The sequence below is a fragment of the Oppia nitens genome, unplaced genomic scaffold (assembly GCF_028296485.1).
Source record: "Oppia nitens isolate AA-2021 unplaced genomic scaffold, nextdenovo-longstitch-racon4-pilon3 scaffold2_pilon_pilon_pilon, whole genome shotgun sequence".
Classification (NCBI taxonomy): domain Eukaryota; kingdom Metazoa; phylum Arthropoda; class Arachnida; order Sarcoptiformes; family Oppiidae; genus Oppia; species Oppia nitens.
In genome coordinates, this window is record NW_026533210.1 from 9,947,176 (window position 1) to 9,969,686 (window position 22,511).

The 22,511-nt window shown below is 23.6% G+C and overlaps 1 protein-coding gene across 3 annotated transcripts in view; it reads left to right on the forward strand.

The window, feature by feature from the left end:
- The window catches only part of LOC128956294 (homeobox protein extradenticle-like), a 149,685-nt gene that overhangs the window by 114,869 nt on the left and 12,305 nt on the right, over positions 1 to 22,511 (forward strand). For all 3 annotated transcript variants that reach the window (XM_054301990.1, XM_054301991.1, XM_054301989.1), the window contains exon 3: positions 12,129 to 12,379. In XM_054301990.1, the coding sequence (XP_054157965.1) occupies positions 12,129 to 12,379 (251 nt within the window). The remainder of the gene's footprint in view (positions 1 to 12,128; positions 12,380 to 22,511) is intronic.

The following is a 22,511-nucleotide window of genomic DNA, read 5'->3' on the forward strand; positions in this document are numbered from 1 at the left end:
AATATAGTTAATTAAAATGATTAAATAAAGTAGAATTTAACTAAAGAAATGCAAAAATAATAATTTATTTTTTTTTTTGAAAAGATATTAATAATTAATATTTTTAACACACAATAACTGTAATAATTGTTTATTTCATATGATATACAGTAATACTATTACGACTACTACTGTACTAATAATAATAATTTTTAAATAATAAGATATGATTTATAGATTTTAAAGCGCGAGTTTATGTTTAATATATATATATATATATACATAAAAGTTTAATAATAAATATATTTAACATTTATATAATGTTTATATCTAAATAATATATAATATGTATATATATAATAAAGTAATAGTAGAAATTTGTAAAAAATATTTGAAAATAAAATTTTACTAAATTATTATACACGATATACATAATTGTAAGCAACAAATAATATACATATTGCCTATTTTAAACAATCAAAATAATAATCAAAAAAAATAAATAATACATCAATGTTTTTGACCGTTTCTATCTATCTTTATAATATGTGTCTATATATTGTTATTAATATATATTATATTAATTTGTTTTGTTATTTTATTGTTACTATCATATGTATTGACACACACACACACACAAATCTAACTAACTTATGGTAAGGTTTTTTTGATGGCTATTAGAGACCTACCTATTCCGCACACATTACCCATTGCATACTACACACACACACACACACACCATTGAAACACACATATGACTTCCTGTCAGTTAAAGTTATAGATGAATATAATATAATATGTGTTCAACCAATACATGTGTGTGCGTGTCGTTGGCTTTTTGTGGTCACTCGGCTGCTGAACATTGAACACACATATTGCAAACATACCCATTATTTTTACAACTATTATTATTGAATGACTATCTATTTGTTACCCCCCCCCCTCCTCCACCAAAAAATGTATAGTACTGTATTAATTGTATTATTATATATTATAATTTTTACACACATTTCGTGATACAAATGGATAAATGTGTTTAAAAAAAATTAAATATAACTTTGTTTCCAATGTAATGTTCTTAACTATACATTATTTATTATCACATTATTATTGGGGTTTGCAATATGTATATACAATATTGTTAATTAAATACATATATATTTTTAAATTACTAATCTAATAATTGGTTACAAAAAAAATGTATTTGAGATATAATGGGCAATCAATAGACACTAATGTTTAATATATATAATATATACACACAATGTTATGATAAAATACAAAAAGCAATAAATGAAATTAATTTGTCGAAAAAAACATCTATATATATATATATATATTTATATAATATATTTAGTAATTTATTAATTTTTTGTATGTATTAAAAACTATTTGGTGTAAACATAGTTTAGTTTTGCGTTTAAATATAATATATATTCTTTAAATTAATGAACCGTTAATTTAATTTAACGCATATTTTTCATAAAAATAATTTTGTTAGCGTAACCATTGCCTACAAATATATACATATATACAATATTTATAATATATATATCTACTATATGTATATTATACTGTATAATAAAATAAGAAATTATTTTTAAATGAGTTTTTAATTTATAAATAAGTACTCTATAAGTTATGATTATTCAAATATATGATTATTATTATTATTTATCAATTGTTAAAAAAATATTACTTTTTAAAACAATAATAATATGAGAGTATTTTTTTACTGGTAATTAATATGTTTGACTTTCAATAGGTGTGTATATGTTTTTTTTGCACATTAATAATGATATACATTATAATTATATAAGCAAAGTGTGAACTTTTTTTTCAACATTGAATTTATAGTAATGATATGATATATATATATCTGTTTAAAAAAAACAATTTTAATTTTATATGTTTGCCCAACAATTTACGACTATTTTTTGTTGTTGTCTTTGACGGTAAACTAATTTTACGGATTTTTGTTGTTGTTTAAGTGTCTGTCTGTATGACAACAATTATAGCTGTTTTATTGTTGTTGAAAAATTTTAAGTTGTTTTCATATCATATATCTTAAGTTGAAATCATTCACAATATATATATACATATAAACACATCAACAACACCAAAAAAATGCAATGTTTTTTTTCAAGCGAGACTTAAAGCCCTTAAAGCAATTTAGGGATATTTTTTTGTCTCCTAAACATTATATATATGTTTAACATAATTTGCATAATTATCAGAAACAATATATATATAATTATATATTACAAATCAAACACTCACTTTGAAAATTATCTCTCATTTAGTTTTTTACTACTTTTTAATTCTCTCTCTCTCTCTCTCTTTCATAGTATTTATTAGACATTTATATATTACTTTTATAAAAACACCTGCAATATAGTTATCTCTACTATATTTTTAAAATACCTATCCTATTCATCAGTAATCATTGATTTTAGTGTAAGTTTTTTTTTATTTTAAAAAAACATAGGAAGCACTTCCTGAATATATATATAAATGGCTGTAATAGTAGTACAGTAGTAGTAGTAGTAGTAGTAATAGAATTGACTATAAAAATAATAATAAAAGTTTGAGAAACTAATGATTAGGCAAATAAAATGAATTGCCTTTTAATACATATATATACTGTAATGTATTCACTTTGTGTTTATGATGTGATTAACACCAATAGGTCGTAAACAATGGTCAGAGAGAGAGAGGACCACCTGTTCTCACCCCTAGAGATGACTGTTTTTCTGTCTCTGTCTTATATTGTATGTTAAGACCATCTCTTTGGATGATAACTGTGGGTATAATGTCTTTATTATCAAGCGCTTAGAGAGAGAGAGAGAGAGAGAGAGAGAGAGAGAGCTCATAAAATTTGAAGATACAGTTAGGTATTAGTAGTAGTAGTAGTGATAATAGTGATGGTGTGTTAGCAATGATTGCCAACACACACACACACACACCAGTCATTAAATGGCTGGAAATATCATATATACTGCATATAAGCCATACAAGAGTATTGATGGCCAAACTTATAAAACAGATTGTATTGTCATCATCGGTATAATAATTTCCTGAATGGCCATCACTGCACATATCATATTATATATGTGTGTGTGTTGTTGTTGTTGGCGGTCATCATATAAACCCGGGACAGTTGACAGTTAAGTTTATGGTCAACGATATATGATATATAAGACATTATCAGAGAGAGAGAGAGAGAGAGAGAGAGAGATGTCTAACACAATGGATTCATTGCATGTGATATACAATATTTGATGTTTTTTTGCTCTCTCTCTCTCTCTCTCTCTCTCTCTCTCTCTCTCTCATAGAGAGCTCAGGGCTTTAATTCCTGTAATAGCCTTAAACAGTCTTTTATTTTGTTGGATGTCTTCTCTCTCTCTCTCTCTCTCTCTCTCTCTCTCTCTCTCTCTCTCTCTCTCTCTCTCTCTCTCTCTCTCTCTCTCTCTCTTTGATAATATATGGCATTGAAACACATCATCAGTTCATCTCATTTCTTCTCTTATAAATTATTATTATATCGTATATGTGTTGGTCTTTGTTGGTCCTAAAAAAATATCTATCGCTTATGGCATTGAATCGCATCGCTGGACTGCCTGAGCGGTTCCGCCATCCGAAGGAAACGCCACACGAGAATAGATGAACGATGCATACCATCACTAATGAACAGTCTTTCCTCCATTTTTTCACCATTGTATGGATGGATGTGTGTGTGCTATCATTTCTCAACCTCCTTAACCACCATTAAAGACGACTATCATATCATTTAAGTTATACACAACAAAATAACATATTGTTTGCACTGCAATATTTACAAATCAATATACAGTATATAACTTATATATAATATATGACAATATCATTATGTCAATAGATATAGAGAGACATTAATACCGATTTATATTATTATTGTTATTATCTATTTGTTAGTTTTGTTTGCTATGCGATGGTTTGTATTTAAATAGAGAGAGAGAGAGAGAGAGATTATGTTATAAATTGTTGTAATAAAATTAATTGTAGAAAATTTAGTTTTTTATAGATTAAAATTTTTAGTTCAAAATGTTTAAAACCTATTTGTTATTATTATAGTACAGAATATAAAGACTTATAAATTGAATTTCTCAAAAACCAATTGTATGTGTTGTTTCTGGTCTTGTATTTAAATGATATATTAATTTTAAAACTCTCTCTCTTTCTCTTTTAAAACATATTGATTACACACGCATTTAGTCCTAAAAATAATAGATTTTTCACAGGAATGTTGTGTTGTGTATATCAAAATGCATTGAATTTTTTTTTGTATAAATAGTGTTATTTTCGGGAGGAGTTATATATATATATCATTGAATGATTGACTTCACTGCACACCGATTCCCGTGTCTTAATGAGAGAGAGAGAGAGAGAGAGAGAGAGAGAGAGAGAGAGAGAAAGAGCAGTGATTAATGAAGTGTCCGGAAGTGAGACTCAAAACACTACTCTTTTTCGTGGGAAGAGAACTAACGCTAAATTAAATTTTATGCCAAACTATATATATATATATACTATTTATATGATAATATATTAATAATAATAATAATAACAACAATATAATAATGGTTTGGTAACAACAAGTATTAGTTGTTATTATATAAAATTAAATGTATTTTACTACTGTCTATATTTTTTAAAAATTTTATCTCAAGTTTTATAAAAAACTATATTAATTAAATTGAGTGCTAATTTTTTTTTATTAGACTGGTATTTCTAGCTTACAGTCAAATATAATACATTATTATTATGATTATGATTGTATGATCTAATCTATTATATTAAAATACAAAAGTCACGATATAAAACTTATATATATATATTTGAGATATAGTTGAAAACAACATTTATCATTTCAATTAATTAATTATTTATTTTAGTAACAAACAAACAAATAAAATAAACATTAAAAAAATTATTTCTAATACTACTACTGTTACTATTTTTAAATTAGATTAAATTATGTAAATTTATTTTGTAAGAAAATAATTTTTATAATAATAAATATCAATATATATATATATTTAAGAAGCTTATTTAATATATACATTACTTACTAATGTATAATAGTATTATAAGCTATCTATTTATACAGCACTTGAATATTGTTTGCTATAAATATTTATATTAAATATTATAAGTGCATATTAAACATATACAGAGTACAAACATTTATATAGAAAAAGTAATGTAATTACTGTTTTCATTTACAGTACAGTCATATAACGGGGTAAGAGTTATGAATAAAAATAGGTATATAATTTCTATACTGTATATCGCTAACCAAATCGGCTCTACTTATACATAGATATATATATATATATATATATATATATATATATATATATATATATATATATATATATATATATATATATATATATATATATAGTATGGATAGCCGTGGGATGTCTTGTATTTGGGTTTTCTAGAGAAGCTCTACTTAGTGTGTGTGTGTGTGTGTGTGTGTGTGTGTGTGTGTGTGTGTGTGTGTGTGTGTGTGTGTGTGTGTGTGTAGAGTACGGTATACATCAATGGTAGCGATCAGAGAGAGAGAGAGAGAGAGAGAGAGAGAGAGAGAGACATTTATAACAGGCTTGTTATGAGGCAATGATTTGTTATACCAGTATATGCCTGTAGTTATGCTTATTTTGATTGTTAATATGAGGTTTATTTTTTTGGTGGGTGAGTGTGTGTGTGTGAATGTGTGTCAGATAGAGATAATAATATTAAAATTGAGCGACAATTCAATGAGACTTTTTTTTATATAAAAAAAAAGATTTTCACTATTGATAACACACTACTGTATAATATAATATACTTTATTTTATTTTGTTGTTTGACTGATGACTTAGGCTTTAATTTTGTGTAACATTGATTTACAAACAACAACAACAAAAAATTATTTATTTTAAACAGTATATACAGTGATAACAAAAATTTTTAAAAAGATTTTTAAGTATTTTTTCACAAATAATTTTGACTAATCATATAATTTGTTTGCTCTTAGAAAAAGCGATTGTTTATTATTATTATTACTAAAATATTTAAATATCTATTATATTCTAGTTTTACTAATTAAAAAAAACTGATTAAATAGAGAGAGAGAGAGGAAAAAAAATATTTTACATTAAAGTAATACACAATAGAGTATAAAGTTTTTTTAAACAAATATTTTATTCACAAAAACACATTAATTTTAATTTAAAGTATTCTTCAAACGATAATTTAATTTAATTTATTTATATATTATATTTGTCTCTTCAAAAAAGCATTTCAATCCCAATTCAAAAACCAAACACTAACAGTACATTTACTTTTTAAAATTATTTCAAATTATCAGCACAAATGTGAAATAAATAAAATAAAGCAAAAATCATAAGTGAATTTCAATAGTATTTATAATGCAAAAGAGGAAATTGTACACAAAAAATAGGTATATTTTTTAGTACATTATATATATATATATATATATATATATACCGTACAGTATATTATAGCGTGCGATAAGTCCTAACCCAACAACAACAACAAAAAAGTCAATCAAAAAGGTATTGAAATGCAGTCTACCATTAGATGATATTAACTGTATGTCTATATATGCATGAGCTGGTGATGTGTCTTGGGGTGGGGTGGGCTAACACACACACACACACACACACACATACCATCACCACTACTACTACAACACTTTGAGATATATATATTTTTAGATGTCTTTACCGATATGTTTGATAATCAAACAAATTTGCGCTCAAAGTAACACTTTGCGTGACATCAATGTTAAGTTAAATAACCAAAAAAATAAAAAAAATAAAATATACTACACTTTTTACCCCTAATTATTGATCAGTCTATCACTTAGTTTTTTATGAGTTATTTTATTTTATTTTTTTTGTAGAAAAATTAAGGATATTTTTATATATACAGAATATTTTATACGTTTTTAGTTATATTTCAGGAAAGTTTTGTAGTATTTATATATAAATACAGTCTATACTAAATTATCATATATTGATATTATCATTAATACTAAAATTAATTAAACCTAAAAGTGAATATTTTTTGGCTAAATTATAATATTTATATATATATATACTGTATATTTATATAACAATGAACGAGATATGCTATTAATGCAAAATAATAATTTTATATCAATGTGTTTATTAGTGTGTATGTATGTATGTGTGCACACATATCATAGAGATAATTATGTGTATCATTGAAGGGATGGGAGGGTATGTTTGAATATATAATAAACTGAAATAATATTTAAATATAATCAATGGATCTCTTGAATTGCAAACTAACTTACAGTCCAAACCCAGTACACACACACACAGACAGTATTGGTATCTATTATAATGCATTATACAGTATACTATATATAATTTATATATAGACACACATTATATATTACATTTGAGATTAACTTTTTTTTGGGAAAATTAATGCAAAACACCTATAATTTGACACCTCATTCACTGGTGTTTTGCATATTATTTTTGTTTTAAATGCATTGCATTTTCATAAACTTGTATATTATATATACATTAAACACATTTAAGATACCAATGCATTGACTTATGTTTTTTTTGTTACTATATTTACACGCAATATAAACATCACACACACACACACACACACACACACACACACACATCAACTTTTGTTTAGTTATTATTATTATTATTAAATTTAATTTTGTTATAATAATAATTTTTATTAAAAAGTAATAATAATAACCGGTTTTCTATTGTTTTACTTTCTCTCAATTAATTTCATGCATTGAAAAACTGGATTTTTTTTTGTAAATAATAATAATAGTAATCATAATAATAAAGATGTATTTAATTAGTTTTTCAAAATTACAAAAAAAAACAATTTTCAATTTAACAAATATTTAATATTGTTTTGATTATTACTATTTTAAACGTTATGTAATTTAGATTTTTTTTAAATAACAAAAAAAAACAATTTAGTTGTTGATCTAAAAATAAATTGTTATATTATTTTTATAATTTAACATATGTTTAGAGTCAATCAATTTTTTTCATATGTATTTTCATGTTTATATATATAGCTAATATATAGCTAATAAAAAACTATTTAATTTTTATATACAATTTAATATCTACAACAAAAAAAAAGATATAACAAAATTATTAGTGCATTTGTGTATAACAATTGTATAAACCATTTTTTTTATTGTTGCGCGAAAAATAGTTATAATGATAATACAGTAATAATAAAATGATGTTTTATTATATAATATTAGTGTATTTTTAGTATATATATATAAAAATATAATATGATTTTTAGTCTACCATAAAATTATTAGCAACATATACACTGTATTTTAGTTACAGTAGTCGCACACATATATGATATACAAACACAAATAGACAGACAATGAGAAATAGATATAATATTATAAGAAAATAAACTCATATAATACTGTATAAAAAAAAAGTAAACGAGTTTTTAATCTAAGCTAAATAGACGTCGATATAAACTTATGTGCGCTTTGCTTGAGTTAAACCCAGTTAATGGAGTCTATGGATCGTTTACGGACTAATTTAATACTCTCTCTCTCTCTCTCTTTCTCTCTTGAATGGCATCATTAGGTTTTTACTCTCTCTCTCTCTCTCTCTTTCTCTCTCACTATGTGTTTATAATGTCTATAAAGACAGTAGAGATGCATCGGAAGGAAGAGGTAGATAGCATTTTAGTCTCTCTCTCTCTCTCTCTCACACACACACACACTCACTCTCTTAGTGTCTCTCTTTCAGTATTTTTCAATGCATATAAAGTATATAAATATATAAAAACTATACATTTGATTGGATTGTGGCTTTGAATCATTGTAGGAGAAAATCGGATTTTCTTATGAGAGCACACATTGGGATTGTTATGCATCTCATCATTTTTTTTGTTGAGGCAATATATACGGTATATATATATATATATATATATATAAGTAAAAGATGCATAAAATATATTTACATACACACCATATACTGTATACATATATATATAATATTATATTATATACACAATTCATACATTCAGCCTCTGATTCTCAATTCAATAGTCTATAAGACGAAGGGATTTATTTAAACTTTGCTTATATTTTCTTGTGCTCTCTCTCTTTCTCTCTTTCTCTCTCACACATAGTTTTATGCATGACTTGGCATTAAAAACAAGGTTTTTTCCACTGCATATTCACACAAGCATTTTGTGTGTGATATATATAAAAGTTTATTATTAAATATTTATGCGATGCCTTTGCCTTATATTTTATGAATGCATAACCACCACTACTATACAGTTTTATAAGCATATAATGTGCTTATGGTTTAGACTTTTATATATAAAATTTATATATTTAATAATATATAATATTTATATATATATATATATATATATATAAAGCATATATTATTATTGTCTGTTAGTGTGTATGTGTGTTAAGTTTGTTTGCTTTTTATTAAATATAGCAAAGAATATGAGTTAAATTTATTTAATATTTTGTCGGTTTATTTCATTTCCGTTTTGTTGAAAACATTTTTCAATATATATTTTTTTTTGTTGCCTTCGGGCTATTGACTTGACTTGTGATCACTTTTTTTTACTCCTCATCTTTACATTGAATTTTGTCCCATTATTTTGCTTATTATTATTATTTGTATTATTATTAACTGTGATTTTGTATGTGTATATATATTTTTTAGGAAATAGCGTAGTTATTACAGTATATATATATAATTTATAAATATATATATTTTTAGTATATATAGTATATAATAGAGAAAATTTACACTTTAAATGTCAAACCATTGACTATATATGTTTCATATATTTAATAAGTTATTACTGTATAAATATCAGATGTACTGTATATACTGTTATAAATATGATATAATGTATTTGATATTTAATTCAATTAAGAGCTCAACTTTTACGTTATAAACAGTATATATATATAAATGCTTACATATTGTATAATACTGTATAAAAAGCTATACCTATCTCTCTCTCTCTCTCTCTCTCTTTCCTCTAACACTTGATGATGGCTTAAGGCATAGACAGCAGCAACAAAAAAAATACATTTTCAATATATTTTTTATATTGAATTTATATATATTTTACTATTTTTTATGTTACTTTGGTTATCACAACCAACTCTCCCTCTCGCCAATGACTCTGGACTCATGCGATAACTACATCAACAATGCATTGTGTGTGTGTGTGTGTGTGTGTGTGTGTGTGTGTGTGTGTGTGTGTATTGTATTTATATATTGATAACTAATATATATCAATATTCTGTGTATATATATAGCACATACATAAGGGTATATAATATTTAGGAATATACAGCACATGTAGATACAGTGTATATTAGGTGTATTACTTGGAGTAAGGTTTGACCAAAAAATATTGCATGTCTTATAAATAGATGGATTCATTTAGGATTCACTTTGCTCTCTCTCTCTCTCTCTCTCTCTCTCATCTTAGTTGGCATTTTTCTTCACATATATAGTAGATATATATATATATATAATATTTCTTTGCCATCCAAAACATTGGTAATGTCTCTCTAGTGATTACCCGAGGAAATGACTTTCTATCCCTACCCCCTTATTCTACTACTATTCTCGTTGTTGTCGACCCCCACACACCAACAACAAAAAAAGTAAAGCCCGACCAGAGCTCTCTCTCTCTCTCTCTCTCTCTCTCTCTCTCTCTCTCTCTCTTTCTCTCTCAGGTTTGTTCACTAAGTTTTGTGTCCCCCGAGTAATACATTACTTTCCCGTATTTATCTATCCGTACAAGTATTGCACTAAAACATAAGGCCAATAGGTTTTCCATATATACAGTATATAAAAATATATACCAGTCCTCCTATTTTAATATATCTTTCAACTTTAACTATAAACTATTTGGCATTTTTTTTGTTTATTTTTCATGAAACATAAGTTGTAGGATTGACCCCAAAAAAACTAAAGTGTCGGATATATATATGTGCAATGTTTCCAACACTAGACATTGATATATATATATATATTAGTATATATGTATACTGTTTTTGGCAATTTTAAAACATTTTTTCATTTACTTAATAACATATATAAAACAGATACAAAAAAAATACAAAAAGTAATGCACAGTATAGTGATATTGCAATTGATTTGCATATATATATATATAGTATAATAATTTTAGACAATTAATTTATGCAAATTATTATTATATTAGATAATAATAATAATAAATTTTAATATATTAATTAAATTTTAATAATTAAATAATAATTGTTATAAAATTTTTACACAAGTTTGTCAAATGATTGCAAGACATTTACATTGAAATTATATTAAAGTAATAATTTTTTTTTGTATCTATAAATTTTTTAAGTATCTTTTTATATATATCTATATATTACTAATCAAAAAAAATTGGTAGAAAAAAATTGAAATTTATTTATATATAATATTATACTTTATATATGTATAATAAAAATGTTTGTTCACTACTTACTAAATTTAGTAGTAGTTTTGATTTATTAAACCTTTTAAAACTCAATATATATATATACTGTATATCTATTTATTTATTTTTTTTGCATAAACTATTTTTGCATAAATAGATTGCATACATTTAAACATCAATAATTTATATATAAAAAAATATATATACAGGAAAAAAACATTACATTTTATATACTGTATATTTGTTTGCATATATATATATATATATAGAATAATAAATAATTTAAAATATTTATATATATATATATAAAACTAAATAAATACTACAAAAATCAAATTCTTTATACTATACTATTAATAATACACTTAAAAATAAATAACTAAATAAATAAATAGACAACAAATTTATTTTGAAAAGAAAACATTTTTAAATAATAAATTGAAACCAATATTGATAACACTTTATATTTTAATTGCACTTCAAATACAAATTAGTGTTTTTTAAAAATTATTTTCTTAATTAATATATAAATCTAAATAATAATAATTTGATAATTAATATTAATTTTATTATTATTTTTTTAAATTATTTATCTGTAATAGTATTGAGCTTAAGAAACACTCAGGAAGAGGAACCGCCGGATCCACAACTGATGCGTTTAGACAACATGTTGATCGCCGAAGGAGTGGCCGGACCCGAAAAAGGTGGCGGCAATTCGGCCGCTGCTACGGCAGCCGCTGCCGCCGCCGCTGGCCAGTCGGGCGGCGAAAATGCTATCGAGCACTCGGACTATAGGGCCAAACTCGCACAAATCAGAACCATTTATCACCAGGAGCTTGAAAAATATGAACAGGTATGTCATGTCATATATTTTATATACCTGTACATAGCCTATACATGTGTGTATGTCTCACATACATACACACACATATGTATATCATTGTCGACTATAATTTAATTTATAGCATATATTATATTTTTTTTATTTTATTTTTCTATATAAATATTTAGTAATTGATTTACCAGTTGTTGTGTTGTTTTCAGTGATGATGAATAGGGTATATAAAATAATTGTGTTTTTTTTGTGTTGAAAAATGTTTGACACATTTTATATTGTGTGTGTTTATTGAACATATTTTTTTGTTTGTATATATATATAGTTTAATAGGTCTATTAAAAATGATTATAATTAATTAGTTATTACCAATTTTTACGGTTTCAATGTTATGTATGTATTATAGTTTAGAGAAATTTTTTTCTAAAGTGTAATTAATTAGTATTTACACACAAATTATTATTATTATAAAACCTCAAGTGTTTTTGCGATAATACTGTATGTGTTGTTTTTTTTGTTGGTAAATACATTTGGATATAATCTATAATACAGTAGTACAGTGTACAGTATATACTAGTATTTGGAAATAAATTTATTTATCAAACAAAAAACAACAAAATTGAGGAATTATTTTGAAATGTAAAGTTTAGGCAATTTTTTTTCTACCGATAATTTTTCGTAGAAATGCATGTGTTTTCAAATGAAAAACATTTTTCAGCAGTTTATCTCTCTCTCTTTCTCTCTCTCTCTTTCTTTCTCTCACTCACTCACCCACTCTCTCTCTTTCTCTCTCTCTTTCTCTCTCTCTCTTTCTTAACACACACAACTAAACGGATATGTTGTTTGCGATGCAATTTTTGACGTTTAAAACTAATCGTAATCTTGGGTTTGTATCACATCTGGAATCCTTATGAATGTATGAAATGCTGCTATTTTTGGCCAAAAATAAAATAAAATATTTGACTCAAATTTTTTTTTATATTTATATATAAAATTTTCTACAACTAATAACAGGTGCAAAAGTAATCCCAATATATACACACACATACAGTACATACTATGCATGAATATACTGTATATATATATATATTATTTTATATATTTATCTATATAGTAATACACCACAAATTTTTTGTATGTCATAAAATAAGTGCAACAAAAAAATTATAGTTTATTATATGTAGTTATAGATAAATAATTATCTTTTTTTAGTTTATATTATTATCAATTAATAATTATAATTATTATTATTATGTTTTTTAATTGGCATATAAATAAATATATTTAGCATGAAATGAGTGACATTTTTATTTATAATAAAAAAAATCCATTGATTTGCAGTACTATAAATAATAGTAGAAATAATAATAATAATATAAAAAACAACTTTTGCTTTATATATATTTAACTATCACTTTGTATACAAACGACAGTACAGTGTATTTATAGGTTAACATAAATCTTCTTTAATTGCATAGGATTTTTGTGGAGATAAAAATTTTTTAACTATTGTTTTTAAATTATATAATGTATAGTCAAATGAAAATTAAATACAACAACAATAATAATACTGTAATAATAGGAAAAAACTTTTTTATCCGACTTTAGAAACTAAAAAAATATATATATATAATATATAAAAGTTTTTCAATTATTTATTTAGTTAATGAACACACAAATAGCTAGAAAACAATGAACAGTGATTATACTGTAGTTAAAACAAAAAGCAAATAAAAATATTAATGTTTTTCAATATATATATAGAAACAGTATTTATATGTATTGTTTGTATTAATTTATTAATAGGGATTTAAATATTTTTCTTTGTACTGTATATACCATATAATGCAGTAAATAGTGTTTAATATTATATTATAGAAAAATATTTATCCATTTGTAATGTTAAGTCTGTTATATTTTTGTGGTTTGTTTTGTTATATACTTTATATGTCTGTATTTTTATGCCAGTTATTCAATACATACATTCACTCACTCACTCACTCACTCACTCACCCATTCATTCATTCACTCACTTACTGGTGTTTAAGTCACATAATAATAATAATAATAAGCAAATGTATTGAATATTTTTATCTAAATGATAAACTCATCCCTAATCTATGGATGTATTTTTTGTTTGTTGAACACAACATGCAATGGCATATAACACACACATACATACACACATAGACACACCAATGTGACAATATGTCAAACAAATTGATATCCCAGTGCCTATACTTTAAGCTGGATTTTAGTTATTTACTAAAATGTTTAGCATCTCTCTCTCTTTCTYTCTCTCTCTCTCTCTCTCTCTCTCTCTCTCTCTCTCTCTCTCTCTTAGTTGTTATATTATGGTTGCCTTACAGTTTTAGTCAGCTTAGGTATTATTATTATTAAATTATTGTTGGATGTATTTGGTTATATACATTTGCATTACTATATACTATATATAGTATTTATTGATACATGAATTTAAACATCTATTGAATATTATGCAATATTAATAGCATAACTATAAAGTATATATATATATATATATCTATTTTGATAAATGCATAAAAAAAATAATACACTGCATTTACTGTAGCAATGGCTTATTGCTAATACATTGAGTATCAAATATATATATATATATATATATAAATTTGTGTGTAGTTTTTATCTCTCATACATATTTATATGAAAAAAATAGTTATCTTAACTATTAATACCATTTGGTATTTAAATTGTGACAAATAAGTGACAGTTTAATGAGTAATTGAACTAATATTTTTTTGTATATACTTTATATGTTAACAACAAATATTTTAAAGATATGAAGAGATAAAATCCTTTAATAGTTTAGTTTAAATAATAATAATAATATGATTTTTATCAATAATTAATGCATCTATAATTTGTAAATATTTTTTTGTAAAGTCAAATCTCAATAATTGATAGACAGATACATGATTTAAATTTATTGATTATGTAATTTGATATCAGTTTTTTGATGATATTGTTTAGATATATAGAGAAATTTGTTTTCTCTCTCTCTCTCTCTCTCTCTCTCTCTATTTGTTTCTCACGATTAAAATATATAATACAAAAAATATATGAATGAATGAGATACTTGTTTTTTTTTTAAAAAATAGTCTATATTTTTGTTAACATATATTGCATAAGTAGTTATAGGAGAGAGAGAGAGAGAGAGAGAGAGAGAGAGAGAAAGAGATAAATAGTTTTGACTTTAAAAGCGATGTCTAAATAATGAGATACTGTATGAATAGTGTGTGTGTGTGTGTGTGTGTGTGTGTGTGTGTGTGTGTGTAAGTGCCAGTAGTTGTCACAATTGATACCCGAGTGTTTTGATATAACCAGTGATGCCATGCCATGTCATTGTCATTTATAAATGATACATACCAGGCCACCCATATACCAGTGATTATATTTACAGTAGTAGTAGTAGTACGGTATATATATTGTATATACATGTTGTTGTATATATATATATATATATATATATATATATATATATATATATATATATATAGACTTTCAGACACTTGTTTTATAGTCATAGATAAATTGTTTATCAAAAAATATATATATTTATATATACAGTACGGTATAAATATAATATATATATGTATTTAACTTGAATTTTTCTATCTCTGATGAATATTCCTGTAATAATATTTTTATATAAATATTTTACACCAATTTTCTAAATAATTTATTACACTATATATATATATATCTGCATACAGTAAACTCTATACACTATACACTATACTAACTAAACTAACTGTCCATTTGATACATGATGTACAAAATATTGTGTACATACATACATACAGTACAAGTGCTGCATATTTTGTTTTGAACATTTATGATATCATATTTAACATATATATAGAAAACTGCTTTATATTTTATATTAATATTATAGTACAGTACAGTATATGAGGGGTTAAATATGTATGATGTTTACACATTTTGACTTTTATCATCATAATTAATAAATTTTAATTTAATTTATAATAATTTATATATGTATATTGTTTGTGTACATGTATGTTGTTAATTACAATTTAAATACAATATACCAGTGTACATACCAAACTACTTGTAAATTATAATTATAATTATAGGCTATACTTAAAAAATAAAATTTTTAATTAGTACAACTTGTTTATATATATATATATATATATATATATATATATATGTATATTGTATATAACAAATATTTGCACACATTTGTTAATTTGCTATATGTATGTATGTATGTACTATATACTGTATGTGTGTGTGTTTATCATTAGGATTTTATAAAAATTTCTATATATATATATAATATTTAGTTTTGTTTTAGCAAAATTAAATTATCTAATTTATTTAGCAACTGATTTTGTTTTATTTGGCTGAAAAATTTTTAGACTACAATACAATAAGAAAAATATTTTTGTGTATAATTTATGTATTATATTATATCATCTTTTTGGATGAATACAAAATTTAATATAATTTTTTTTTTGGTTTGTGATTTAGTTATATATATATATACAGTATTCTCATATGATTTGTTGTATATATATATATATTGTTTTGGGTCCGGCCTTTAAAAATGATTTGAAAAGTTTTTATTGATTAAACTTTAACTCAATCTGTACATACAGTATCTCAGTAGTAGTATTAGTATTAGTGGAAACTATGTTAGAGATAGAGGAATAGGATAATAATATTTTAGTCTAAATTAACTTTTAATATATTATATTATATATCATATGATTCACATACACTCAGTATAATCCTATTCACTGAGAAAGTATATCTTTATATTTTAGTTATATAAGACATTAGAGTTGATTAGAAATTTTCTAACTTTCTGTGTGTGTGTGTGTGAGTGTCCGACAATGACTTATATATATGACGGTATGATTGTTGGTGTGTTGAACGACACAAACAATTGATAATATGATTGGATGATTGGGTCATCACATTTAGATATATATAGATGAATTGATTTTGAACACACATACACACACACACATACATACATACATACATACATACATACAGGCATTACACCATTCAATGATGATGAGTGATGTGTGTATCTGTGTGTATGTGTGTGTGTGTGTGTGTGTAGTGCCAGAGCCTTGGCATCTCATCTCCCGAAGTAGTATTAGTAGTGTCTATGTTATGCTATGCTATGTATGTGTGTGTTGAGGGTCTCAGTAGACACAACCAGACAATTGCATGACATTATAGAGATTGTCAATGAATGGCCTAATTTTCTAGAGTAGTACTAAAAAGATAGAGAATCTATACTATCTTCTAAGCACTGGATGCCCCCAATGGGTATTGTGTGTTGGATATCATAAAATAGATATGTGTTGAGTAGTAGTAATAGTGGACACATCTTATATATATATATAAGTTAGTCGTTGTTGGTGTTGACGACAAAAATGCTTATTTTCTGTCTCTATTTTTTTATATTATTACACGACTTTCATTTTATATTATATGTTTATTACACTGACTTTTTTTTGGTGATGGCATAGTATTAGTACTAATACTACTACTACTACTACTACTTTTACCTGATGCCAGTGCCATACAGTACAGTAGAGTACATATATATATATTCCCCGATGACCATCAAAATGTCTGAATAGTTTGTCATTTTTAGTGCCCATTCTGTCCTCACATGTTGTGCACCATTTCCTGACAGTCCTGTTATTGGTGTTGTTGTTGTTGGCAGTGATGGTAATAGTAGTAGTAGTAGTACTAGTAGTAGTAGTAGTGGTGATGATGTTGTCCAACAATATTTCATATGACTATCGATCACATTATATATAAAAATTTGTTTTATTTCTGATAACCATTTTTTATATACAGTATATATTTTCCATTAATACCGAATAGTAAGGACTAGTAGTTGTTATAATGTATTTAATGTGTATTTGTGTAATGTGTGTGTTATCTATCCATTAGGTTGTATGCTATCACTAAAATTATCATTTATTATGTATTATTGATATATTATTTTTTTCAAAGACAGTAGATATTATATATACTGTATAAAGATATACATAATAACTATATTATTTGATTTATATATATATGTAAATACTGTAAACATTTTTATTGTTATATTGAGTATTAAATATTAATTTACAACAAAAAATTTAAAAAGTGTGAAAATTATTAGAATATATATATATATATATATATTATTTTCAAAAAAATTATGGCTAATCAAATGTTTACAAATAAATTTTTAAAATAGTATACAATTTTATGCTAAATGTTTCAACAACTAAAATATGTTATATTGAATATTAAGTTTGATTTTTTTAAAAAGTTTAAATATATTTAAAATATCTAAAACATAACTTATGCTATTTAGTTTTTATTTAAAAGAAAACTAAATTTGTATATTTTAATAATAATAAAATAAACTAAAAAATTTTGCTCAATTTATTTAAAACACATCAAACATCTATTGATTTAAATATATTATTATTATTTATGAAAAACACATTTGGGTAATATAAATATAATTTGAAAAACACTTACTAAAAAAAATTTTTTTGTATAAATAATAAATTAAAAATTATTAATTATTTTGTATGAAATATAAATTGCATGCTTGTAAAATATTATTTATAGCTTATATTTTTATTATCAATAAGTTTTAATAAACATTTAGCAAATTTTTTTAGACATAATAACAGGTTGTTTATTAAGCAAAATGTGTTTATAATAATAATAATATTTTAATAACAATTTTTTAATATATATATATATTTTTCAATTAATGTTGTGGGTTAATTATTTTAGCTGATGACTATACTTGTATTAATAAAATATTAATTTATATTTTTTTAAATATTGAATTAAATTAATAAATAAATTATTAGTAATTTTTTTATCATTTTTGATGTTATGATAACCTTTTGTTTTTATTATTTTTGATCAAATATATACACTATATATTAATATTTAAAATTTATTTTTGACTAACATATTGCTAATAGTTTTTTGTTGTTGTTGTAAACAAACTACTACTATAAAAATGTAGTTAAATCCAGTATATAAACTGTTTATCTCAATGGTATTTATTAAGTATTTAGTATAAATGGCTATTTTGAATGGGATAATACATTTCTATGTTTAAATGATAGTGATTATGACTGGGGGTATAAACACATAGTCATACAATTGGATCCCAAAAAAATTTTTTAGCACCTCTAGGATTTTTCCTATACTTTAATTATAGCAATAATATTATTACCAAATTATATATATATATTGTATGTTATGTTTAGAGATAGAGAGAAGTCATACCATTTAAGTAATGTGTTATTAATGGTATTATTATTATTAGCCCCATTGCCATGTATTATTCAGGTGTATTACTACTATCTGTCTATCTATTCATACACATATATAGACATACTGTACATACAAACACACACACATATATATATATAGTGATAGTTGTGTTGTTAAAAACCCTATCATTTTGTGGATACCCCTACCATAATAACTACATGTTTAAACATTTAGTTTGTTGTTTATTTCCCTATCATATATATATATATATATAATACCAGTGCTGCTGCTAATAGTGCTGCTAATGTTGACCATAACATTGCTGTCTATGTTAAGGGTCCATAAAATAGATATATATAAATCATTATTCATATAATGGAAATCTTCTACAATATTATTTGACAATATCTTTGAATTTTATTTTTTTAAATATTTTATTTTATTATTTTTTTCTCTATTGATATCAACGACAATATTACTAATATTTTTTGTTGTCGTTGTTGTTCACAAGTGATAACACACTAGAAAACATTTTTCAAATCATTTTATTATTATTTATTATTTTTATCAATTTTTAGTGGTTATGTTAATAATGTCAACACAAAATGCATTTTAGTTAGTATTTTATTACTATTATATATATATATATATACAGTACATGTAAAATATGATATCTTTGTTTGTTTGTTATGATATTATTCATATTATTTTTTTGTATCATCTATTTTTTGTGTCATATATTTTGCACGATATTTCCTGATATCATACACACACAAAAAATATATTTATATTAAAACAAAAATTGTCTAAATGTTTCAAATCTAATTGATTGAATTTTTTTTTGTTTCAATTAGAGGCGCATTTCTAATTTATTAAATATATTATATATGCAATAATAACAACAACAACAAAAATTATTTATAACTATATATCAAATTTATTAATATTTTGATCCATAAAAATAGCAAAAATGAATTTTTTTATATAATATATATACTGTGTATATATATTTTTTTATAGGTTTGATGCTATGTTTTGTATTTTGAATGAAAAATATCTAATATTGAAACTTTTTTTTTTGCTAAATATGTTTAAGCATAGCATTCAATTTTTTGTGGGTTTTTTCTCATTTAATAAAATAAAATTTATATATATATATATATTTAGAAAATAAAATGAGAAAAACTTTAGCCACAAAAAAGGTTAATAACTTTATTCTGGTTCTTGTGATTAGCTTTGGGCTAAAATTGCATTTATATTGTCTCTCTCTCTCTCTCTCTCTCTCTCTCTCTCTCTCTCTCTCTCTCTCTCTCTCTCTCTCTCTCTCTCTCTCTCTCTCTCTCTTCTCATTTCATTTCTGAGTAAAAACTTTTTTTCATTTTATTTTATTTTATTCAAGACATTACATAAACTAACCATTCAATCAATCAATTGTTCGTGACTTCAAACTTGACTTTAAATATATTCATACAATCAGTGAGAGAGTGAGAGAGAGAGAGAGAGTAGAGTAGAAATGTTTTGTTTTTTGTTTTTAATTTCTTAAATGTGGTCATAAATTTGTTGATAAAATTAGACAACATTTTTTTTGGTTAGCTCTCTATATAATTTAATTTATATATATATATTGTATTTATTTTACTTTTATTATTGCTTATAAAAAGTTTTATCAATTTATATTTAACACTGACATAATGGTGTTTTTAAAAATGGCATTTTTTAGTATTATTATTATATTAACAAAATTTTTGTACCCTAATATATACACTAACATATACTAATTGTTATTTTAGCTGTAAATTTTTCATATATGTATATTTATCATTTATATGTATATTATATGAAAAATTTGGTATTATTATTCATATTCATTGTGCTATTTTAATTGTACGGATAATTATTATGAGTCTACCATTTATATGAGTATTCAGAGAGAGAGAGAGAGAGAGAGAGAGAGAGAGAGAGAGGGCCCTAATTAATGAGCAAAATATATTGTATTGTATTATTTTAAAAGAGTAGTCAATAAGTCATATTCAAAAACAATGTCTTTTTTTGTTATATAAACGGATTTTACTATTGTTTTATACTACTATTCAGTTTATAAACATTTATATAAATTGTTATATTTGTGCCGTTCATCCAAATAAACGTCATGTTTAACACTGAATAATATTTATTTTTATTTTTTAAATAATAATAAGATATTTTATTATATATGAATTCATACTTTTTTTTAAAAAAAATTCAAAACTTATTATATCACAAATAAATCAGAAATTATATTATTGTTTCACATATAATACGTTTAGTTTTTAAATGATTTATTATTATATTTTTTAAATTAGGACATGGCTTATTATTTTGTTAAACTATTATAAATTTTATTAATTATTTATGATAATTAATAATTAGCTAGGTTGATCTATGTCTATTTTTTAAAAAAGCATTATATTTTTTTGTATATATATAAATTACATAAATAAAAGTAGTCTTAAAAATATTTTATTGAAATTTTCAATAAAAATACTCTGTGTATTGTATATATGTATACATTAAGAGATGAGATTATATATTCAATATAGGATAAAGTGTTAGTGCGATTAATTTTTAGGAGATATATACAGTATATAATATATATTATGTAAGGGTAGGTTGTTTTTTTGTACTGTAAATTAAAATAGTTAAATAAAATCATATATAGATAGGATTGATAGATAGACAGATAATGCATAATTCATGCATAATATAGTATAATTTTTTTAGTATTTATTTTTTTTTGTTGAAAAAATCAAGGTTATAAACAGGCAAAGTGCCAGCAAAATAT